Here is a 22746-nt window from a genome sequence, read left to right as displayed (position 1 = left end):
AAACAGAACTAGATAATTCTATAGAGACATAAAATTGTTGCCGGCTAGCCGGTACAAACAAAAAACAAATGTCTGCTGCTTTCCTGGGGACTCACTACCTTTCCCTGTCACCGCTGCTTGGTTGTTCATTTTCAGGTGAGGACTGGAATCCATGAATGCAGTACAAAAACAAAGGCTTCTCCAGCATTCGAAGAGGTCTTGGACGCCATTGGGTCCAGGGGGAAGTTCCAGACGAGGCTGAACATCGTCTTCGTTTGCTTTGCCTCATGCTTCGACCTGATGAGCGTCAACATGTTCTACCTGGCTATGCAGACTCCAGATCACTGGTGCTACGTCCCTGGCAGGGAGCTTTCCAACCTTTCAGTTGAGGAGTGGAAGAACCTCACCATACCGAGGTTTGTAGTGGTAAATGTTTTAGCTTTCATTGATCGGTTCTGGTAGAATGTTTTATACAGTATGAATAAAAACACCCACAACACTGATGTAAGATTCTACATTATTTATTATTTTTTCACAAACCGATTTTCGGCTCTTATGCAACCGCCAGGTACAAAGATAAGTATGTGCTGCAGTGAAATTTTGTTGCATCACGTATTTTAAACTAGTGCATCTAGAAAGCATCTCCATTTCCAGACATGTAAAATGTAAACGTTAGGTTTAATAATAAAACAAGAGGGATTGTTTCAGTGTAAATGCTATGTAACATTATTTATCTAAGATAAAATAAAGGAAGGAAGACGAACTATCTCGAAGTAATTGGAACTAACAAACATATATCCATCAGCCTAAGCTTAGTACAGAATGACCAGATGCAATTCCCTTATTCGCCACTTTAAACCGCACATACTTGTCATAATCCCAGCCAGGACATGTTGTAAATTACCCCCCTCCGCTCTCCCTTACTCACATGCTCCATTTTCCTCTCTTTCAGTTACATAATTTCTCTTCTTGTGAAATAAAAAACATGTTGTATAATCACAGCTGCTTCACTTACCTGCTTAATTTCTCTACTCTATCTTATCTGTTTGTAATTTAGGAACTGCTAAAGAAAAAATAATTTTGTTCAGGCACACCTTTCGAATACGTATTGTTCAGTTTATTCTCTTCTGTGAACAACTGTTGTAATTTGTTTATGGTCCATTAATTACTGTGTCACATATTTTATCTTAGTTATTATTTACACTGAAACAAAACAAGTTCTTTTAATCCTAAAATCTAATGTTAACATTTTTCAACTCTGGAAATGGAGATACTCTATAGAAGCATTAGTTTAAAATATTTGCTCGAACAAAACTTCACCGCACCAAATGCTTATCTTTGTACCTGTAGATCACGTATCAGACGAAAACCTATTTGTAAAATAAATAAGAAATATTGTAGAATATTACACCAGCATTGAGTGCGTTTTCGTTCATAATTTTGGCTTTGGTCTACTACAACTGCCTAGTACTTCAATGGAAGTTGAAACACACTAAGTACAGCTTGTTATACATGTGTGTACAGCATAAGATGAAAAAAGATGGCAAAGACCAATCTTGGTTTAATGTTACCATTCACAAAATGTAGTGAAAACAGAAGGTGTTGTACTTCCAATTTGAAAAATAATAAACAGATAGCGCAACTTGCTTACCTATAATACGGGATATGTGCAAAGCGTGCAACTACATTCACTGTCAGATCTTGGAGAAACATCTATCAGAAAATCGAGCGAAGTTACGACTGTAGGACACATTTTAAAGGCAACGACGGATCCAAATTTAAAGATGTCTGACCACCGTACGCACAAAAGTAAGCACTACCAGTACTTAAAAGCAGTTTAGACTACTCATTATGAAGAGGGCTCCAGGAAAAATTTGTATTAGAAACCACTTTATGGGGTGGTCAATCAAGTGTCAGAGACATTGTTTATAATAACAAAAATAACACTCAGTAATCACTCAAATTATCATAAAAATTATGACAGTCGAAAAGTCGAGATTGAAAGGGCATTTCCAAAAACCACACATCTGTATTACTGTGCTTTATTTCTACAATTTCAAAATTTCACTCAGTGGTTTGTATTCTTGAAAGATAAACTTGAAATGCGTCTATACTGCCGTGAAACCGGTAGTTGGGAATAAAGTCCCTCCATACAGCCATGCGGCTTTTGGAAACACCTCGTCATTGTTGACTTTTTAATTGTTATAATTTTTATGACAATTCGAATGGTTATTGAGATTTGACTGTTGTTGGTATTGTCTCACAGAAACTTCTATTAGTTTTGACATTGAATACACTGTGAAATCTGCACCTGTTTAAAGCTTATCTTTACCGAGAATCTCTCAGTAAGAAAACCGATGCACAGAATCTATATCTACATCCATACCCTGCAAACCACTATGAAGTGCAAGGCAGGGGGCACTTCCGGTTGTAAACGTCTTAAGATGTTTTAGTTTTCCATTGATGGGAAAATTAGTCATCTTTAATTAGACTTCTTTTGTCTTAGAACTCCAACATACGTAGTGGGTGCAGTTAATACCAGATCCCCAAACTCTGTACGTAGGGTTTGGAGGTATAGTTGGCTTTTACCATTTTGCCAGCGGCCTGGGACAGAGGTGGGGATGGGTTGGTGGGTGGGTGGGGTGGTGGAGTTAAACACACAAAATCCCTCATACGACTGCACTCAGTATTACGTAAAACATGCACTTGGGCCAGAATATCTTATGACCGAGCGCCTAGACCTCACACACCTGTTTCTTGTCTGCACTTGTTCTCTTGATGCTGCATCAACCAACTACAGTTTCATCCTGAAATTGTTTATTTACTAATTAGGTGCAGTTCAGGGAGCATACACACAGCGAGGACCACAAATATCTGGTGAAGATTGTATATATTATACCAGTACAACAGGATAATGTGAGCTGCACTGTCCACATAAAACATATGAATCGGTCCGTGCACGACAGCTAGCATTTCAGAGACTCATGTCTCAGGTTCTGTTGATCACAGAGACAAGGGGTCAAGCGTTCTGGATAGTTCTTGGCCTAGTGACCATTTGTATACCTATAGGAAGGACGGCCAAGCTCTAGCTTCTTCTTCTTATTTTCGTTTTGGCCATTTGAGGACCACGTTGATTCGCTTCTGTTTCGTTTCTTCTGATCTTTCTCCTTGTCCAATATTCTTTCATTCGCGTACTTTGCATCTTTCTTCGTTCTTCCGCCCATGATGATTCTGTTCTGTGTCTAGTTCTGTTCTCTAAACCTGTGAAAGCCTGCATTTTTTACTTAAAAATTACTCTATTGTATTTCCCTGATTCCTACGTTCGCATTTCTTCTAGATACCTTTGCACCTCTTGGATTCGGTGTACTTTGGTTCTCTTGCTCACAAGAAACTGTATTATTTGCTGTGTTAACCTCCCCTGATCCATTCTGAGGATGCGCCTTTTGTTCTTCGAGGTCCCACTGTCCGCCTGAGAGTTTTTCGTTCCGTTTCGTTACGTACTCCTGTTCTTACCGGGTTAAGTCTTTCTGCTGTATATAAAACTATTCTGCAGCACATGGTCAAATTAAAACATTACACACTTCCTCCAGTCCAGACAAACTGAGCGGTTGGTTCTTCTGCATTCAGTCTGGTCCAGGATGGATGTAAGGCAGATTATAAAAGGACCATTTGTTCATGGGCACTTCCTGAGATAATCCCAATAACCCATGATTTTTCGGTACCAAAAGTACGAGTTGTGGCAGAGAAACTTCCGTAACACGTATTAATGACAGTTCGTCGAAATTTTCATCATATGTTCTGAAGACGATGATGTCGGGGAACCTTGAAACATTGTTCAGTATGACAGTCAGTTTGTGGGATACAGAGGGTCATAGTTACGTACTTACACGTGTACATTATGCAGTAATATCCGACGTGAGGCACAAATGTAGTTTTGAATGACGTAGTGAACACATGGCAAAGGTTCTAGCATCATCATAATGGTTCTGAGGTCACTAGACGATGCTTTTAACCAGTATTTTTTCACCAATAAAACTAAATGATCTGTTGTCTCTGTATAAAAGGCACTTCGCGCTTGTACAAATATGCGCAAAGTGTTACTGCAATGACAAAGATAGACCAAAAAGAGTCTTAAAATAGCTAGAAAGAACTTAAAATGACTGCCAAAAATTATATAAAACTGGGAAGATTCCAAACTAAGTGAAATACTTTTTTTCTTTTTTAAGGTGCACATCATAAGCCGGGCGTTTTTGATGAATTACGATCGATGCGCAAAGAACAAAAAAAAAAGTAAATCAAATGATTTTGTGTTAACTTATTTGTTGTTTGCATGTGTCAAAGTATAAAAATTTGTTGAAGCATATCAGTGAACTATCAAAGTTTCGCTGACTTAGAGCAATGGTTTTGTATGAGCAGCACACCTAGTTGTAGCAGGGGAAAAAAGGGTGCCAGTGCAGGAATACTCATGTTGGAACACGAAAGATTCTGTTATGTTCCTCTTTAGAAGACTGTCAGAAGATGTGGGGAACGAGCTGCCTCAACCGTCGTTCCGCCTTCCTCATAAAAAATTTTGGCATGCGAACATAATCACGCACTTTTGTGCTGTAAGAGGGTTGCAGAAAAACGAGATGGCAGTTATAAGAGTCGAGGGGCACGAAAGGGAAGCAGTAGTTGAGAGGGGATTGAGGCAGGGTTGTAGCCTATCCTCGATGTTATTCTGTCTGTATATTGAGCAAGCAGTAAAGGAAACAAAAGAAAAAACTGGACTAGGAATTAAAGTCCAGGGAGAATAAATAAAAACTCTGAGGCTTCTCTGATGACATTGTAATTCTGTCAGAGACAGAAAAGCACTTGGAAAAGCAGTTGCAGGGAATGGACAGTATCTTGAAAACAGGGTATAACATGAACATCAACAAAAGCAAAGTGAGGATAATGGAATGTAGTCGATTTAAATCAGGCGACGATGAGGGAGTTAGATAAGGAAACGAAACACTTAAAATTTAAAATAGTAGAGGAGTTTTGCTATTTGGGAAGCAAAATAACTGAGAATGGTCGAAGTAGAGAGGATATAAAATGTAGACTGGCAATGGCAAGGAAAGCGTTTCTGAAGAAGAGAAATTTGTTTACATCGAGTATAGATTTAAGTGTCAGGAAGTCCATACTGAAAGTATGTGTATAGAGTGTAGCCATATATGGAACTGATATATGGACGATAAACAGTTTAGACAAGAAGAGAATAGAAGCTTCTGAAATGTGGTGCTACAGAAGAATGTTGAAGATTAGATGAGTAGATCACGTAACTAATGAGGAGGTACTGAATAGAATTGGTGAGAAGAGAAATTTGTGGCACAACCTGACTAGAATAAGGGATCGGTTCGTAGGACACGTTCTGAGGCATTAAGGGCTCACCAGTTTAGTACTGGAAGGGACCATGGGTGGTAAAAACCGTAGAGGGAGACGAAGAGATGGATACAGTAAGCAGATTCAGAAGGGTGTAGGTTGTGGTAGTTACTCTGAGATGAATGGACTTGAACAAAATAGAGTAGCTTGGAGAGTTGCATCAAATCAGTCGTTGGACTGAAGACCACAACAACAACAACGTTGTGTTCGAACATCATGAATTATCTCGAAGAGAATGGTCTATTGACACACAGTCAACACGGATTTAAAAAACATCGTTCTTGTGAAACACAACTAGCTCTTTTCACACAAGTGTTGAATGCTATTGACAAGAAATTTCAAACTGGTTCTGTATACCCAGATTTCCAAACTGGCTTTTGAAGATGAGCAACATAAGCGGCCTTTAGCGAAATTGCCTCCTTATGGAATATTTATGTGACTGGATTCGTGATTTACTGTCAGAGAGTTCACAGGTCGTAGTAAATGACGAAAAGTCATCGAGTAAAATAGAAGTGACTTCTGGCGTTCCCCAAGGTATCGTTATAGGCCCTCTGCAGTCCCTTATCTATATTAACTATTTAGGAGACAATCTGAGCAGCTGTCTTAGGTTGTTTGCAGATGACGCTGTCGTTTATCGTCTAGTACGCTCATCAGATCAAAACAGATTGCAAAAACGATGTACAGAAGATATGCACTTGGTGCAAAAATTGGCAGTCAACCCCAAATAACGAAAAGTGTGAGGTCATCCACATGAGCGCTAAAAGGAATCCGTTAAACTTCGGTTATACGATAAATCAGTCAAATCTAAAGGCCGTAAATTCAACTAAATATGTAGGAGTTTGAATTACGAACAATTTAAATTGGAAGGAATACATAGAAAATGTTGTAGGGAAGGCAAACCAAACGTTGCGTTTTATTGACAGGACACTTAGAAGATGTAACACATCTCCTAAAGAGGCTGCCTACACTACGCTTGTCCGTCCTCTTTTGGAGTACTGCTGCACGGTGTGGGACACTTACCAGATAGGACTCACGGAGTGCATCGAGAAAGGTCAGCACAGAGCAGCACGTTTTGTAGTAGCACGAAATAGGCGAAAGACTGTCACGGACATGACACAGGATTTGGGATGGACACCATTAAAACAAAGTCGTTTGTCGTTGCGGTGGAATCTTCTCACGAAATTTCAATCGCCAACTTTCTCCTCCGATTGCAAAAATATTTTGTTGACGCCGACCTTTATAGGGAGAAACGATCGTAGTAATAAAATAAGGGAAAACAGAGCTCGCACGGAAAGCGAAAACGGTTCGTTTTTATCTTTTTCCAAGATCCGGCTATCTGAACTTCCGTCCTTTCAAATGCAACCACAATGTGCTAAACATTGCACCATGTCACGCAGTGGGCAGTCGGGAACCTCTTCATGAGGAAACAAACTACCTGTTACAAAATGTCAAGAAGTACCTTTTCAGTTACTTTCCTTTTTTTATCATTCTGTTGATGCGAAACCTTCAGACACGCACCAGTCGGTCAGGTTGATAAGGAAAAAGATAACGCTAAGGGGCGGTGTTGACGCAACGACTTTGCGAGTGGCATGCGGGTATTTCGAGAAAATCTATTATCAAGGCCCATAGAACAATCCAAGTCGAAACAAAATATCGATATGAAAGCAGAATATGGCTAGACATTGTTGTCCATAATCAGTAATTGTCGAACGGTAATTGTTTATCGTATATTAACGTTATTGAAGGAGGAACAGAACAAAATGACGCTAGAGTGTATTATCTCTGACAGAGGCACGTCCACGAAGGTCTCGCTAAGTTACGGGATTAATATTGACGTAAGAGTTAATTTACTTAATATTACATTTTAGACTAGTGCATTTACTTCTTCGCTAAGCTATCTATTGAAAGTTTCGTTTTTCTGAGCGTATTTGGATCGACAAGAAAGTATTTTGTAAAGGCCGATAGTCGTTAGTTTTGTTTACATTTTAGGAGTAAATTGCGGGTGAGTGTAGGTACTTTTTTTTTCACTAGACCTGGCGGTTCAAAGTTAAATTAAAAGTGTAGGTAGTCAATTAGAACTTTCGAAAGTAAGTTTAAAAGTTTGTTTACATTAGCGTTTAGTTACGTATTAGTACAGGCTACGCAATTTCAGTGATCTTGTGCCAAGTTATTCTCTGCTTTTGTGTAAATTTTGTGTAAATCGTTTGTGCAAATTTTTCTATCAAAGCATTTGTGACCTGAAGACAGTAGATTGTGGTTTAATTGGGGCGAATGTAGCGGCGAGGAAACAGGGCTAGATAATGAGGCTCTTCCATGACAATGTAGGTTATGTAGAAAGGACAGAAAAAACGCTGAACGGGAGGCAAAGATTTGTGCCCTTAAGGATGAATTAGAAAACGCCGGTTTGTAATTATGTAGGCTTAGGGAGAAAAACGAAATGGAGTGCTGGGAAAAGGTAGCAAGCAAATGGTGGAAAAGGGAAACTGTTCAAAAAACTTTAGAAATTCCGTTAGCAAATCAATTTGACTTACTATCTGAACTGGTATGTAACTGGAAGTAGGTTGAAGCAGAATATTAGCTTAAAGAAAAAAGGCAGGTCTGGATCAAATCAGAGTAGGAAAAGAAGAACTCTACTTTTAGGTAGCAGTCATGGGAGGGACGTAGGCCAGCAGTTCTAGGAGAAATTAGGTAAAGTGTACCAGATCTTAAGTTTTGTGAAACCAAGTGCTAGCCTTAACCAGGCAAGAGAAAACTTAGGTCAGGTATGCAGGGACTTTGAGAAGGAAGATCAGGTAAGTATAGTTGGGGGAGCAGGAAACAGCTTCGCTATGAATCTAGGATATGGTATTAGGAGTGACCTTTTAATGTTGATGCATTAAGTTGTTCTGAAAGAGGTCCTGATATTCAACAATAAAAGCGGGTTAAAAGCTGTTAGCTGTCTGGGGGAACTAACCTTGAATTATTGAGCCATTGTTTCACCAGGTACCCAGTCTAGCTTACCAAATTCCCAAGCAGACTAACATTAATTAAAATCTTTTAGTAGTCATCTTACGACAATCGGTGATATATATATAATAAGAGAATTTAAATATAATGAAATAAATCAGTTTATATTTGGATATTTATTTCAACATTGATCATTGTCCCGTTAAAACTTCCGCATATTAAACTTGATTCATAACTAAACTGGTGCCTTATTTAGGATTGTGAAAATGTGAGTTTGTAATCTTATGGAACACATCAAATATGGAGCCAAGATTGGGAGACTGCATACAACACTACATTCATAAAATAACACACAAAGAACGTTGAAACAAATGCAAGAGGAAATTAACCACAACCAACCGATTCAATTTTCACCCAAAGAAGTTACTTTCGTAGCACAATCCTGTCCGTCATGAAATTACCACACATAGGTATACTAAATTCATACTAAGTCGATGTGAAATCTTTGCGAAAAGAATAGCTGAGGGCTACTTTGATGATTACACTACATGCTTCACGTGGTCAACTTGGTTTACACAAAGAGTGTAACTCCACAATAATTTTGATAATTATAATAAATTACATCGAAACACAAATTACAAAAGAAAAATCTCGAACTGGTTACTATCGCCTTACTATTAGCCTGATGGGTCAAACAATTGTATAAGCACGTGGTACTGGTCTCACAAAGTACACCCCATGTGGGCTGAACATAAAGAAAAGTTGCTATATTGAAAAATATTGTGAAGACGAGACGTTATAATCTCACGCACATTGGCATTTAAGATTGATGATCTTAGTTAGAGTTACAGATCATCCACACGTGGTTCCACTTTACTCACAAAGTAGTGACAAAGCAACTACTGGAAGATATTCTGAACCTCACACTCGAATTACATTGCGTTGCAATTTAAGATAACGTTAGATATTTTAGATCTAAACCTGAAATAAAGGTGATTAAATTTTCAGTTAGGCTGAACTTAAGAAATCCATTGTCCTACGGACTTAGCAGAGACGTGCTTAGCCCGAGATCTTACCACTTCAGACGCTCACCACGGACTGACTGCCGTGGGCCCCTACCGAGGGTGCTTCTAGATACAAAACGGAAGTGACCAGAGATGCAGCTTCCTATACCAACATGACAAGGGACGAACAGGACCATACTAAGAATAGAAACCTCTTTGCTTTTAGAAAGCGTAGCTACCTGTTCGGAAGTTGGTCCTACTGTTCTCTAGCAGACAGGCTTGTCTGCTACCATCAAGCATGCAACTAGAAATACATTTGCTCATTCATGCTTTCACACAGAAGGGAAGGGGGATGACAGTATCTTATCATATACAGTATGTAAAACAAAGCGCATGTAGGTTCCGTATGAGGCTGTGTGACATGAATTACGTATAAACTGTGTTTTAAAGTATAGTGGTGTGACAGATCATTCTTGATTATGTGTAAAAGTAACACGTTCCACTGCTCAGTCTCCTCCCAGATAGTCAGAAACACCACAGTAAATTTAGAAGTGGAATGATGCCGTAAATGACAACAGTTTTAAAAAAATTAACATGAAAGGAATCCAACAGGGACCTTTCAACCTGGACAAAGTAGGACAAGGAACTGGGCACACAGATGTGGTGTTTGTGGAGGTCTTTCAGCGCCATGATCGGCCATAGGTAAACACTGCTGTAAGGCGTGTAAACACTGAGCTGAACAGGATGTGCCAGACACTGGCAAAGTCCCACATGAGTGTTCTTCCAGTTGATGCTGTTGCTAGGGGGGGATACACAACACATGGCCTGCACCTGAATAGGAAGGGGAAAGGTAAGTTAGTTTCTCTGTTAGCAGAAACTGTAAGGGAGGGGGGGGGGGGGGGTGCACAGTCACACAAGAGATGATCCCTGTGGTTAATGGGAACAGGCAGACAGGTTTTCTAGGTTGATGCCAATGTCCAGACAGACAATAATCTAGAAAAATAGAATAAAAGAAGTGTCATTAACAGTAAATAGGGATAAAGCTAAGGGTAGTGTCAATTTACTTCATAAAAATATCAGGGGAATAAAAAATAAAATAGATGAGCTGTTAGTGAGTTTAGATGATCTTAAAAATAAGAATGAGGTTGATATTCTTTGTCTGTCTGAACACCATGTAACTGTGGGGATGGAAAGTGTCAGTATGAATGGGTGTAATTTAGCATCTTACACTTGCAGATCGAGCATAGATAAAGGAGGAGTTGCCATTTACACAAAACAAGGGGCTAAGTACAAAACTGTAGAAGTAAGCAAATTTTGAGTCGATTAGCACTTTGAAGTTTGTGCATGTAAACTACAGCTAGATAATGTACTGTTGTTATTAGCAACAGCATACAGGTCACCATTAGGAGAATGGCAGCTATCCATAAAGTAGTTTGACTCCCTATTACGCTGTCTGTCAGACAAAAAGAAGAAGTTATTAATCTGTGATAATTTCAGTCTAAACTTTCTCAGCAGTTGTGATAGTAAAAGTGAACTACAAGTGTTATTAATGACGGATAGCTTAGAATCAGTGATCAATTTCTCTACATGTATAGCTCAAGACAGTAGCACTCTAATAGATAATGTATTTGTGCAGCAAGAGGATGTAAAACTAACACATGCTCTCCCTGTGATAAACGTATTGTCGGACCATGATGCACAACTGATTAACTTACAAAAATTAGCAGGGTATACAGTTCAGAAACTAAGTAAAAGTGTAAGGCTGGCCAATCCGGTATCTATAGCACACTTCAGAGAAAGTTTGAGAAATGTTAATTGGGGAGATGTGTATAATGAACCAATTGTCAATGATATATACAACATATTTCTTGATAAATTTATAAAATTTGTATCCCTTTTTGAACACTGTTGCCCCAAATAAAATTAATAGATGTAACACCAAACAGTTTTCAAAAAAGGTTTGGTATTTTCCCAAACGGGCTAACATATGCCATAGTCTAGCCTCTCTACAAAAAATGGGACACCTCGCGTCAATAATTACCAGCCATTATCCTTGTTCACAGCATTTTAAAAAATTGTTGAGAAAGTAATGTACTCAAGAGTGGTTAGCAACTTCAGCAGTAATGGGATACTAAGTAAATCACATTTTGCATTTCAAAAATGCTGTTCCACTGAGACAGCAATATACAATTTCACTGTCCAGTACAGAAATTACAATTCTATGGTATAAATGGAACAGCATATGAGTGGTTTAAGTCATACCTACAGAACAGGAGGCAAAAAGTTTCTTTATTTGGTTTAAGAATTTAAGGAAGCTTCCCCTTTCATCTAACTGGGGTGAAATTACTTCAGGTCTTCCACAGGGCTCGATCATGGGTCGCCTTCTGTTCTTGATATGAAAAGAGAGACTAAACAGAAATTGTTTACTGATGATATAAGCATCATTACTAGTAAAAAATATCCAATAGAAAATGATACAAATAACATCTTTGGAAAAGTTATTGATTGGTTTTCTGCGAATGGGCTTGCTCTGAACTTTGAAGAAACACAGTACACCCGATTTTCTACTGCAAGGAATGCAGTTCCTTCAATAAATATAACACATCAGCAGAAGCCAGTAGCCAGGGTAGAGCATACTAAGTTTTTGGGTGTACATCTAGACAAGGATCTCAATTAGAAAATTCATATTTTGTATCTCCTAAAGCGACTAGGTTCGTCAACTTGTGCTATCAGAATAATTGCTAAGTTAGAGGATATAAAAATTAGCTAGCTAATATTCTTTGCATACCTTCACTCTATGATGTCATACGGAATACTATTTTGGGGTAACTCAACACTCAGGCAAAAAGTATTCACTGCTCAAGAAGAAGTGGTTAGAATAACGTGTGGGGTTTGTAGTCAGTACTGCTAGGGAACGATATACACCACAATTCATGATATAATTGAGAAACAGATAGCGAATATTGCAATCCGATACATCCAGTAATTACCGTAAGAACGACGGAAGACTTATCCTGTATGCTCGAGCTGTTAATCATTTTATTGTATCCCAGTGGGATCAAATGGCTCTGAGCACTAAGGGACTTAACATCTGAGGTCATCAGTCCCGTAGACTTAGAACCACTTAAACCTAACCAACCTAAGGATATCACACACATCCATGCCCGCAGCAGGATTCGAACCTGCGACCGTAGCTGCAGCGCGGTTCCGAACTGAAGCGCCTAGAACCGCTCGGCCACAGCGGCCGGCTTGCCGCCTACAGATCACGTCTCGAGCGTGATAGGAAGACGTACACTTCACGACAGTCTCTAGCCGGCAACTTTTATGAATGACCCACCTTGAATTTCAGGCATGACAAGACGTTCCCCAATGTACCTTTAGGAGGCAGTTTGCTTCCACGACACAATGAATACAAGTGTGTCTTCGGGTCCATGGGTGTCGAACCCCTTACTGATGTTGATCATTTACACCATTTTCGAAGGGAATAAACGTTTGATCATTTAACACTTGTTGCCTGATGAGCACCTCCACCGTCTCCAGAATGAGGTTTAGCTTCTGTAAAGTTTGGAAGGTAGGAGACGAGATACTGGCAGAAGTACAGCTGTGAGTCGTACTTCCGTAGCTCAGTTGGTAGAGCACTTGCCAGCGAAAGGCAAAAGTCCCGAGTTCGAGTCTCGGTCGGGCACACAGTTTTAATCTGCCAGGAAGTTTCACCTCCACCGTCTGATATAGAGGGTGGTCCACTGATCGTGACCGGGCCAAATATCTCACGAAATAAGCGTCAAACGAAAAAACTACAAAGAATGAAACTTGTCTAGCTTGAAGGGGGAAACCAGATGGCGCTATGGTTGGCCCGCTAGATGGCGCTGCCATAGGTCAAACGGATGTCAACTGCGTATTTTTAAATAGGAACCCCCATTTTTATTACATATTCCTGTGGTACGTAAAGAAATATGAATGTTTTACTTGGACCACTTTTTTCGATTTGTGATAGATGGCGCTGTAAGAGTCACAAACGCATCGCTCACAATTTTAGACGAACAGTTGATAACAGGTAGGTTTTTTAGATTAACATACAGAACGCAAGTACGTTTGAACATTTTATTTCGGTTGTTCCAATGTGATACATGTACCTTTGTGAACTTGTCATTTCTGAGAACACATGCTGTTACAGCGCGATTACCTGTAAATACCACATTAATGCAATAAATGCTCAAAATTATGTCCGTCAACCTCAATGCTTTTGGCAATACATGTAACGACATGCCTCTCAACAGCGAGTAGTTCACCTTCCGTAATGTTGACACATGCATTGACAATGCGCTGACGCATGTTGCCAGGCGTTATCGGTGGATCACGATGGCAAATGTCCTTCAACTTTCCCCATAGAAAGAAATCCGGCAACGTCATATCCAGTCAACGTGCGGGCCACGGTATGGTGCTTCGACGACCAATCCACCTGTCATGAAGTATACTATTCAATACCGCTTCACCGCACGCGAGCTATGTGCCGGCCATTCATCATGTTGGAAGAACATCGCCATTCTGTCATGCAGTGCAACCTCTTGTAGCAACATCGGTAGAACATTACGTAGGAAATCAGCATACATTGCACCATTTAGATTGTCATTCATAAAATGGGGACCAATTATCCTCCCATAATGCCGCACCATACATTAACCCGCCAAGGTCGCTGATGTTCCACTTGTCGCAGCCATCGTGGATTTTCCGTTGCCCAATAGTGCATATTATGCCGGTTTACGTTATCGCTGTTGATGAGTGACGCTTCGTCGCTAAATAGAACGCGTGCAAAGAATCTGTCATCGTCCCGTAATTTCTCTTGTGCCCAGTGGCAGAACTGTACACGACGGTCAAAGTTATCGCCATGCAATTCCCGGTGCATAGAAATATGGTACGGGTGCAGTCGATGTTGATGTAGCATTCTCAACACCGACGTTTTTGAGATTCCCGATTCTCGCGCAATTTGTCTGTTGCTGACGTGCGGATTATCCGCGACAGCAGCTAAAACACTTACTTGGGCATCATCATTTGTTGCAGGTCGTGGTTGACGTTTCACATGTGGCTGAACACTTCCTGTTTCCTTAAATAACGTAACTATCCGCCGAACGGTGCGGACACTTGGATGATGTCGTCTAGGATACCGAGCAGCATACATAGCACATGCCCGTTGGGCATTTTGATCACAATAGCCATACATCAACACCATATCGACCATTTCCGCAATTGGTAAATGGTCCATTTTAACACGGATAATGTATCACGAAGCAAATACCGTCTGCACTGGTGGAATGTTACGTGATACCACGTACTTGTACGTTTGTGACTATTACAAAGGGAAAAAAGTGGAGTGTTTACTCATATTTCTTTACGTACTGCACGAATATGTAATAAAAAATGGGGGTTCCTATTTTAAAAAACGCAGTTGATATCCGTTTGATCTATTGCAGCGCCATCTAGCGGGCCAACCATAGCGCCATCTGGTTTCCCCCTTAAAGCTAGACGAGTTTCGTTCTTTGTAGTTTTTTCTTTTGATGCTTAGTTCGTGAGATATTTGGCCCGATCACTATCAATGGACCATCCTGTATATTGGGACGATGCTTCGTGACGTAACATCTCCCTTCTAGGTCCGTACATAAAATACATTTGTTGCTCCAGTAATTCCTGTTATAACTTTTCTCAGACATCTGTCCGCATACCGAGTCAGAAATTTCATGTCGTCGCCAGATACCTACATTCGTGCAGAAGAAATGATACTGCACCCACTGCAAAGGCACTATTTCTCGTGGCGCGTTAGTCCGCGATTATGATTCGAATTCCGATTGATTGCGCTGCGAAGAATTTGAACCTGCTCCATCAACTCAACCACAGGGGAATGACCATTTACTACAAGCGTGTTCTTAAGCTCCCTTAGAAACGTCGTGTACGAGGACTGAAAAAAAAATCACTATTAATATTGAGACTTTGTGTACTTAGGAAATATGTTCAGTTGCTAGTGGCTGGACCCAAGCTAGAGCCTATCTCTGTCCAAATTTACATTTTTGCATGTACTGGTGTTCAAAACATTTTATGCATTTCACAGCGTAAACAGACAACTGTAGGTCGCAAAACAATAGCGTGTTAATATGACACGACGAAAAGTTCTTCAGTAATATCAAGAATCTCTCTTCTTGTCTGGATGTAATTATTTCGTATATTTATTTTTCCACTCTTTTCGGTCCGGAGCTCGTGGTCTTGCGGTAGCGTTCTCGCTTCTCGCGCACGGGCTCCCGGGTTCGATGCCCGGCGGGGTCAGGGATTTTCCCTGCCTCGAGATGACTGGGTGTTGTTGTGTCGTCTTCATCATTATCATTCATCCACATTACTGTTGGAGGAAGGCAATGGCAAACCACCTCCTTTAGCGCCTTACCTAGTCATCAGCGCGGGTCTCCTGCATCTTTCCCTACCTTCCTCGGAGTATGGCACCTCATCATCACTGTTTTCGCGTCACATGAGTAAGCTGTGGGCTCCTCTTTTACGCCCTAAGTTATGTCCTGCTTGTTACAGGGAAGGAGCCTCGTTCAGCAAGTGCCTGATGTACAACCGGAGTGATGTGACTGACTTCGGTGGCAGCAGGGAACCTGTGAAGTGCCAGCACGGCTGGGAGTATGACGACACGTGGTTCTCCCTGACGGTGACGTCACAGATGAACTGGGTCTGCGACAACCGGCAGGCCGTCAATGACGTCTTGTTCTACTCTCAGATTATTGGAGTGGCCCTGGGGTTACTGTTTGGTTACATTGGCGACATGTGCGTAGCTATTTTTTTTATTACCGGTTTCATCCACACACACTTATTATTTTCAGTACACAGGGTGTTACAAAAAGGTGCGGCCAAACTTTCAGGAAACATTCCTCACACACAAACTAAAGAAAAGATGTTTATGTTGACATGTGTCCGGAAACGCTCAATTTCCATGTTAGAGCTCATTTTAGTTTCGTCAGTACGTACTGTACTTCCTCGATTCACCACCAGTTGGCCCAATTGAAGGAAGGTAATGTTGACTTCGGTGCTTGTGTTGACATGCGACTCATTGCTCTACAGTACTAGCATCAAGCACATCAGTACGTAGCATCAACAGGTTAGTCTGTCAGCGTCAGAGAAGTTGCTGCTGTACAAGGTAACGTTGACCACGTCACTGTATGGAGAGTGCTACGGGAGAACCAGTTGTTTCCGTACCATGTACAGCGTGTGCAGGCACTATCAGCAGCGGATTGGCCTCCACGGGTACACTTCTGCGAATGGTTCATCCAACAATGTGTCAATCCTCATTTCAGTGCAAATGTTCTCTTTACAGATGAGGCTTCATTCCAACGTGATCAAATTGTAAATTTTCACAATCATCGTGTGTGGGCTGACGAGAATCCGCACGCAATTGTGCAATCGCGTCATCAACACAGATTTTCTGTGTACGTTTGGGCAGGCATTGTTGGTGATGTCTCGATAGGGCCCCATGTTCTTCCACCTACGCAGAATGGAGCACGTTATCATGATTTCATATGGGATACTCTACCTGTGCTGCTACAACATGTGCCTTTTCAAGTACGACACAACATGTGGTTCATGTACGATGGAGCTCCTGCACATTTCAGTCGAAGTGTTCGTACGCTTCTCAACAACAGATTCGGTGACCGATGGATTGGTAGAGGCGGACCAATTCCGTGGCCTCCACGCTCTCCTGACCTCAACCCTCTTGACTTTCATTTATGGGAGCATTTGAAAGCTCTTGCCTACGCAACCCCGGTACCAAATGTAGAGACTCTTCGTGCTCGTATTGTGGACGGCTGTGATACACTACGCCATTCTCCAGGGCTGCATCAGCGCATCAGGGATTCCATGCGATGGAGGGTGGATGCATGTATCCTCGCTAACGGAAGACATTTTGAACATTTCCTGTAACAAAGCATTTGAAGTCACGCTGGTACGTTCTGTTGCTGTGTGTTTCCATTCCATGATTAATGTGATTTGAAGAGAAGTAATAAAATGAGCTGTAACATGGAAAGTAAGCGTTTCCGGACACATGTCCACATAACATATTTTCTTTCTTTGTGTGTGAGGAATGCTTCCTGAAAGTTTGGCCGTACCTTTTTGTAACACCCTGTATAAGAAGTTAAATTATTTTTAGAATTTATGATTGGTTTTTCAATAGCGACAGATACGTAGTAGTACATTTCACATATCACTACCGTTTCAGTCAATATAATAAGAGTGCATTATTATTATTATCGATGTATTCCTATATGTCACGTGCATTACACTGTACTTTCCCATTGTATCTTTTTTTCTAGGCTCTGTGGTGAAGTTAGTTACTTGTTTATGCTCCATGGATACTTTTTAAAGTGGTACTAGATACTTATCTTAGCAAAAAGAGGAAACCGAAAGCTAATTTTATTCTTACATAGAAGCCAAAGGTACTTAACGGTTTAGTTGGTTAAGAATTTTACGACTTTTGTACACACAGACATACACACGCACCTGTCTTTCATACTTTTCTATAGTAAATATTGAGTTCAAGGAGCTGAAAGTAGATTAATGTTACACGTAATTGACCTAAGATTAAGATACTGCGGTACGATGTATTACATTGTGAAAGTGTGTTCTCGAATCAATTTTTTACTATTAATTTATGACACATTTCTACCAATTAGTATTCAGTTGTATAGGAAAATGTGATATATATCGTAACGATGTAAGATGTATTTCACAAATTTATTGGTCTTATTTGTCCTCTTATTTTCCTCGAGCAGTTTACAGCACATTTTTATTCCCAGGAAAAAAATATTATTCTGAGTTTTCCATTGGTTTTTTCCTGCTATATTTAACGTCAAGTTTGATGATGCTCCATAATCATAACCAGAACTTTAGGGGACTACCAACTGATGTTTTCTTAATATGGATAAAAGGTTATTAAATGTGCTCCATGATATTAGTATAAACTTTAATTCCTGAAAGAGATTTTTATAGTAAACCGAGTTACTATTTTTACTTATTACTCTGATGTCCCTTGTCTGTAGGATTGGTGGGGTTTAAGAGACCAAACTACATGGCTATCAGTCGCTCCATCCTATATGCGTCAAGCCGGGAAGTGTCCTCAGAGTGGAAGGACGCAGAAGGCAAACCCTGATGAACGTGTTGTAACTGAGGATCAATAAAACCAAAAGATACGAGTAGAAGCAAGCAGAAGTCAGTGACGGGTAATCGGGAGAATGTGGGTATGTTGCTCCACTCAGAAAACTGCTGGAGGCACCCAAAACATGTCATGCAGGAGGTGCACCCTCTGCATGCGACTGGCGTTTCCTCTCCCCCCATTATCACAATAAAAACTAGCAAAACAGGCAAGTTTATAAAACATCAGAAAAGACAATAGCACCAACGAGACAGTAAACCAACGATATATGAGTAAAAGAATAAGAACTTGAAAGGTGGGAAGGGCAAAAGCCAGGCTGGATCACCGACCATCCCCTGGGTCAGAGCAGGAGAGGGGGTACCCCTCCAACCCTCAAGTGACTGACGGTGCCATTGTGCCCTCCCTCACAGAGAGGAGTAGAAACCAACTTTATGGGTAAAATGTGAAACCAGACCAGCCACTCTGACGTCATCCACTAGCACCAGAGGCAGCGTATCTGCAGGTTTAGGGTTTGACTGTACAGTGGTCAGATTAGAGCGTTCCAGAAGGATGTGGACACCCATCAGATTGGCACCACACCGACAGTGGGGTGAATCCTCATGTTGTAGGCTGTGGCTGTGGGTCAGCCAAGTGGGGCCAATGTGAAGCTGGCAGAGAATGGCATATTCTCTGTGAGAAGCACGAAGGGAAGAGTGCCACATGGAACAGTGGCTTATTTCTTGCAGTTTGTTCGGAGAAAGCAGGGCACACCAATCGGTGCTCAGCTGATGGTGGGGAGTCGACTGCAGGCCAAGTTCTGAACCTTTAAACTCCAAAGTCGTTGTTCTGGTGGCTAACTTGGCCAACAGGTCAGCATATTCGTTCACTGGGATCCCAACGTGACCTGGGGTCCAGACAAAGACGACCGACCATCCATCTTGATGGAGGTCGGAATGGAGATCTGGATAGTCACGACCAGTGGGTTTCGGGGGCAGCGCTGGTCGATAGCCTGATGACGAGGTTCCAGACGCTTAAAACATTGCAATTACTAGCATATTCGACATTCATTTCACTTCAGGTGACAATTTTTAACCTTGAAATTTATACTGTTATTACACAATCCATGATATTATCACCTAATGTTAATTTAACAGTATTAATACGGTATTAATATCCACTTATGTGGTTTGGTAGCTCAGTGTTCGAGAGCTATACTACTGATCCAAAGGTCATGGGTTTGGCACCTAGTCAATCCCACAATATTTATCTGATACTTTTCACATTTGGAAGTGATTTCCATATACGAAATATGCGTAGTTGCACTGTGGTTCGAGGGTTCACGTTGAACTGTATACCACTCTATAGCTCAGTTCTATGGCCGAAGAATGTTATCAGCATGTGCGCAAGTGGGTGTGACGCATATGTCCGTCCATGGTATGCTCGCTCTCACTGGGTTCTACAGATATATCTGTCCACAGCATTCTGTGGCTTGTAGCTAATGCGAGTGACGAGTTTAATGCCAATAGATATTGCACACTTAGGTGATAAAAGTTATGGGATCCCCCTAAGATAGATCGACTCAGACCTTCTTTTCACAGACGTAGTGGGGCATCTCGACATGGCAAGGACTCAACAAGTCGCTAAAAGTCCCCTACAAAAATTCTCAGCTGTGCTGCCTCCACAGCCTGCCCAAAATTGTCAAAGCGTTGCTGGTGCAAGGATTTTCTGCACGCAGTGACCTCTCGATTAAACCCCTTAAATGTTCAATGGGATTCGTGTCGGGCGACCTGGCTGGCCATATCATTCGCTCGAATTGCCCAGAATGTTCTGAAAAGCAATCTCGAACAATTGTGGCCCGCTGACATGGCTCATTGTCGTCCATAAAAATTCCATCTTTGTTTGGGAACATGAAGTCCATGAATGGTTGCAGGTGGTATCCAAGTAGCCGTACATAAAAATTTCCAGTCAAAGTTTAATTGGACCAGAGGATACACTTCATTCCAGCCCGCACCGTTATGGAGGCACCAGTAGCTTGTTGAAACTTGCGTCCATGGCTTCATGGGGTCTGCGCCCCACTCAAACCCTGGCGTCAGCTCTTACCGTCTGAAATCGGGACTCTTCTGACCAAGCCACTGTTTTCTGCAGTCGTCTGGGGTCTAACTGATATTGTCACGACCCCAGGAGTGGCACTGCACAGATGTCGCCCTGTTAGCAAAGACTCACCTCGGTCGTCTGCTGCCAAAGCCCATTAACATCAAATTTCGCCGGCCTGTCCTTAGGGATACGTTCGTCGTACATCCGACATTGATTTCTGTGGTTATCTGACGCAGTGTTGCTCTCCTTTTAGCACTGACAACTCTATGCAAACACCGCTCGGTCGTTAGGTGAAAGCCGTCGGCCACTGCATTCTCCTCGGTGAGAGGTAGTGCCTGAAGTTTGGTGCCCTCGGTACACTTTTGGCACTGCGGATCTCGTCATATTGAATGCTCTAGCGATATCCGAAGTGCCACGTCTCATACATCTCGGCAGCACCACCATTCCGCGTTCAAAGTCTGTTAATTCCCGTTGTACGGCCATAATCCGTTCGGAAGCCTTTTCACACGGATCACCCGAGTACACATCACAGCTCCGGCAACGTACTGACCTTTCATACGTTGTGTACGCCATTCTACTGCCATCTCTACATGTGCATACCGCTATCCCAATACTTTTGTCACCTCAGTGTAACGCTATTGGTTAATGACAAAAGATAAAGAAGAACGAGAAGTAGAGAGATAACCCATCACGGGCTGTACCTACAGTGATGAGCCAACAGTTACGACCACCACCCACCACGACACTGAATGCCGCCGTGTGGCGACACTTGAAGCTGTAAGGAGAGCACATGGGGACTTCAGAAGAAGAGATACACATGTCGCCTCACGCTCAGACTAATGCGCAACAAGAGTGGCACACAGTCAGAAGAGAGTTTTTTTTTTTTTTTTTTTTTTTGGTCATCAGTCTACTGACTGGTTTGATGCGGCCCGCCACGAATTCCTGTCCTGTGCTAACCTCTTCATCTCAGGGTAGCACTTGCAACCTACATCCTCAATTATTTGCTTGACGTATTCCAATCTCTGTCTTCCTCTACAGTTTTTGCCCTCTACAGCTCCCTCTAGTACCATGGAAGTCATTCCCTCATGTCTTAGCAGATGTCCTGTCATCCTGTCCCTTCTCCTTATCAGTGTTTTCCACATATTCCTTTCCTCTCCGATTCTGTGTAGAACCTCCTCATTCCTTACCTTATCAGTCCACCTAATTTTCAACATTCGTCTATAGCACCACATCTCAAATGCTTCGATTCCCTTCTGTTCCGGTTTTCCCACAGTCCATGTTTCACTACCATACAATGCTGTACTCCAGACGTACATCCTCAGAAATTTCTTTCTCAAATTAAGGCCGATATTTGATATTAGTAGACTTCTCTTGGCCAGAAATGCCTTTTTTGCCATAGCGAGTCTGCTTTTGATGTCCTCCTTGCTCCATCCGTCATTGGTTATTTTACTGCCTAGGTAGCAGAATTCCTTAACTTCATTGACTTCGTGACCATCAATCCTGATGTTAAGTTTCTCGCTGTTCTCATTTCTACTACTTCTCATTAACTTCGTCTTTCTCCGATTTACTCTCAAACCATACTGTGTACTGATTAGACTGTTCATTCCGTTCAGCAGATCATTTAATTCTTCTTCACTTTCACTCAGGATAGCAATGTCATCAGCGAATAGTATCATTGATATCCTTTCACCTTGTATTTTAATTCCACTCCTGAACCTTTCTTTTATTTCCATCATTGCTTCCTCGGTTTACAGATTGAAGAGTAAGGGCGAAAGGCTACAGCCTTGTCTTACACCCTTCTTAATACGAGCACTTCGTTCTTGATCGTCCACTCTTATTATTCCCTCTTGGTTGTTGTACATATTGTATATGACCTTTCTCTCTCTATAGCTTACCCCTACTTTTTTCAGAATCTCGAACAGCTTGCACCATTTTATATTGTCGAACGCTTTTTCCAAGTCGACAAATCCTATGAAAGTGTCTTGATTTTTCTTTAGCCTTGCTTCCATTATTATCTGTAACGTCAGAATTGCCTCTCTCGTCCCTTTACTTTTCCTAAAGCCAAACTGATCGTCACCTAGCGCATTCTCAATTTTCTTTTCCATTCTTCTATATATTGTTCTTGTAAGCAGCTTCGATGCATGAACTGTTAAGCTGTTT

General features: G+C 41.4%; 1 protein-coding gene across 1 annotated transcript in view; it reads left to right on the top strand.

The window, feature by feature from the left end:
• LOC124789252 (solute carrier family 22 member 7-like) overlaps positions 1–22746 on the top strand; it is a 136723-nt gene that overhangs the window by 25507 nt on the left and 88470 nt on the right. The window contains exons 2-3 of the mRNA XM_047256547.1: positions 136–395; positions 15894–16136. Of these exons, the coding sequence (XP_047112503.1) occupies positions 136–395; positions 15894–16136 (503 nt within the window). The remainder of the gene's footprint in view (positions 1–135; positions 396–15893; positions 16137–22746) is intronic.

The sequence above is a fragment of the Schistocerca piceifrons genome, chromosome 3, assembly GCF_021461385.2.
Source record: "Schistocerca piceifrons isolate TAMUIC-IGC-003096 chromosome 3, iqSchPice1.1, whole genome shotgun sequence".
In the NCBI taxonomy this organism is placed as follows: domain Eukaryota; kingdom Metazoa; phylum Arthropoda; class Insecta; order Orthoptera; family Acrididae; genus Schistocerca; species Schistocerca piceifrons.
This window is presented reverse-complemented; position numbering and strand designations above follow the sequence as displayed.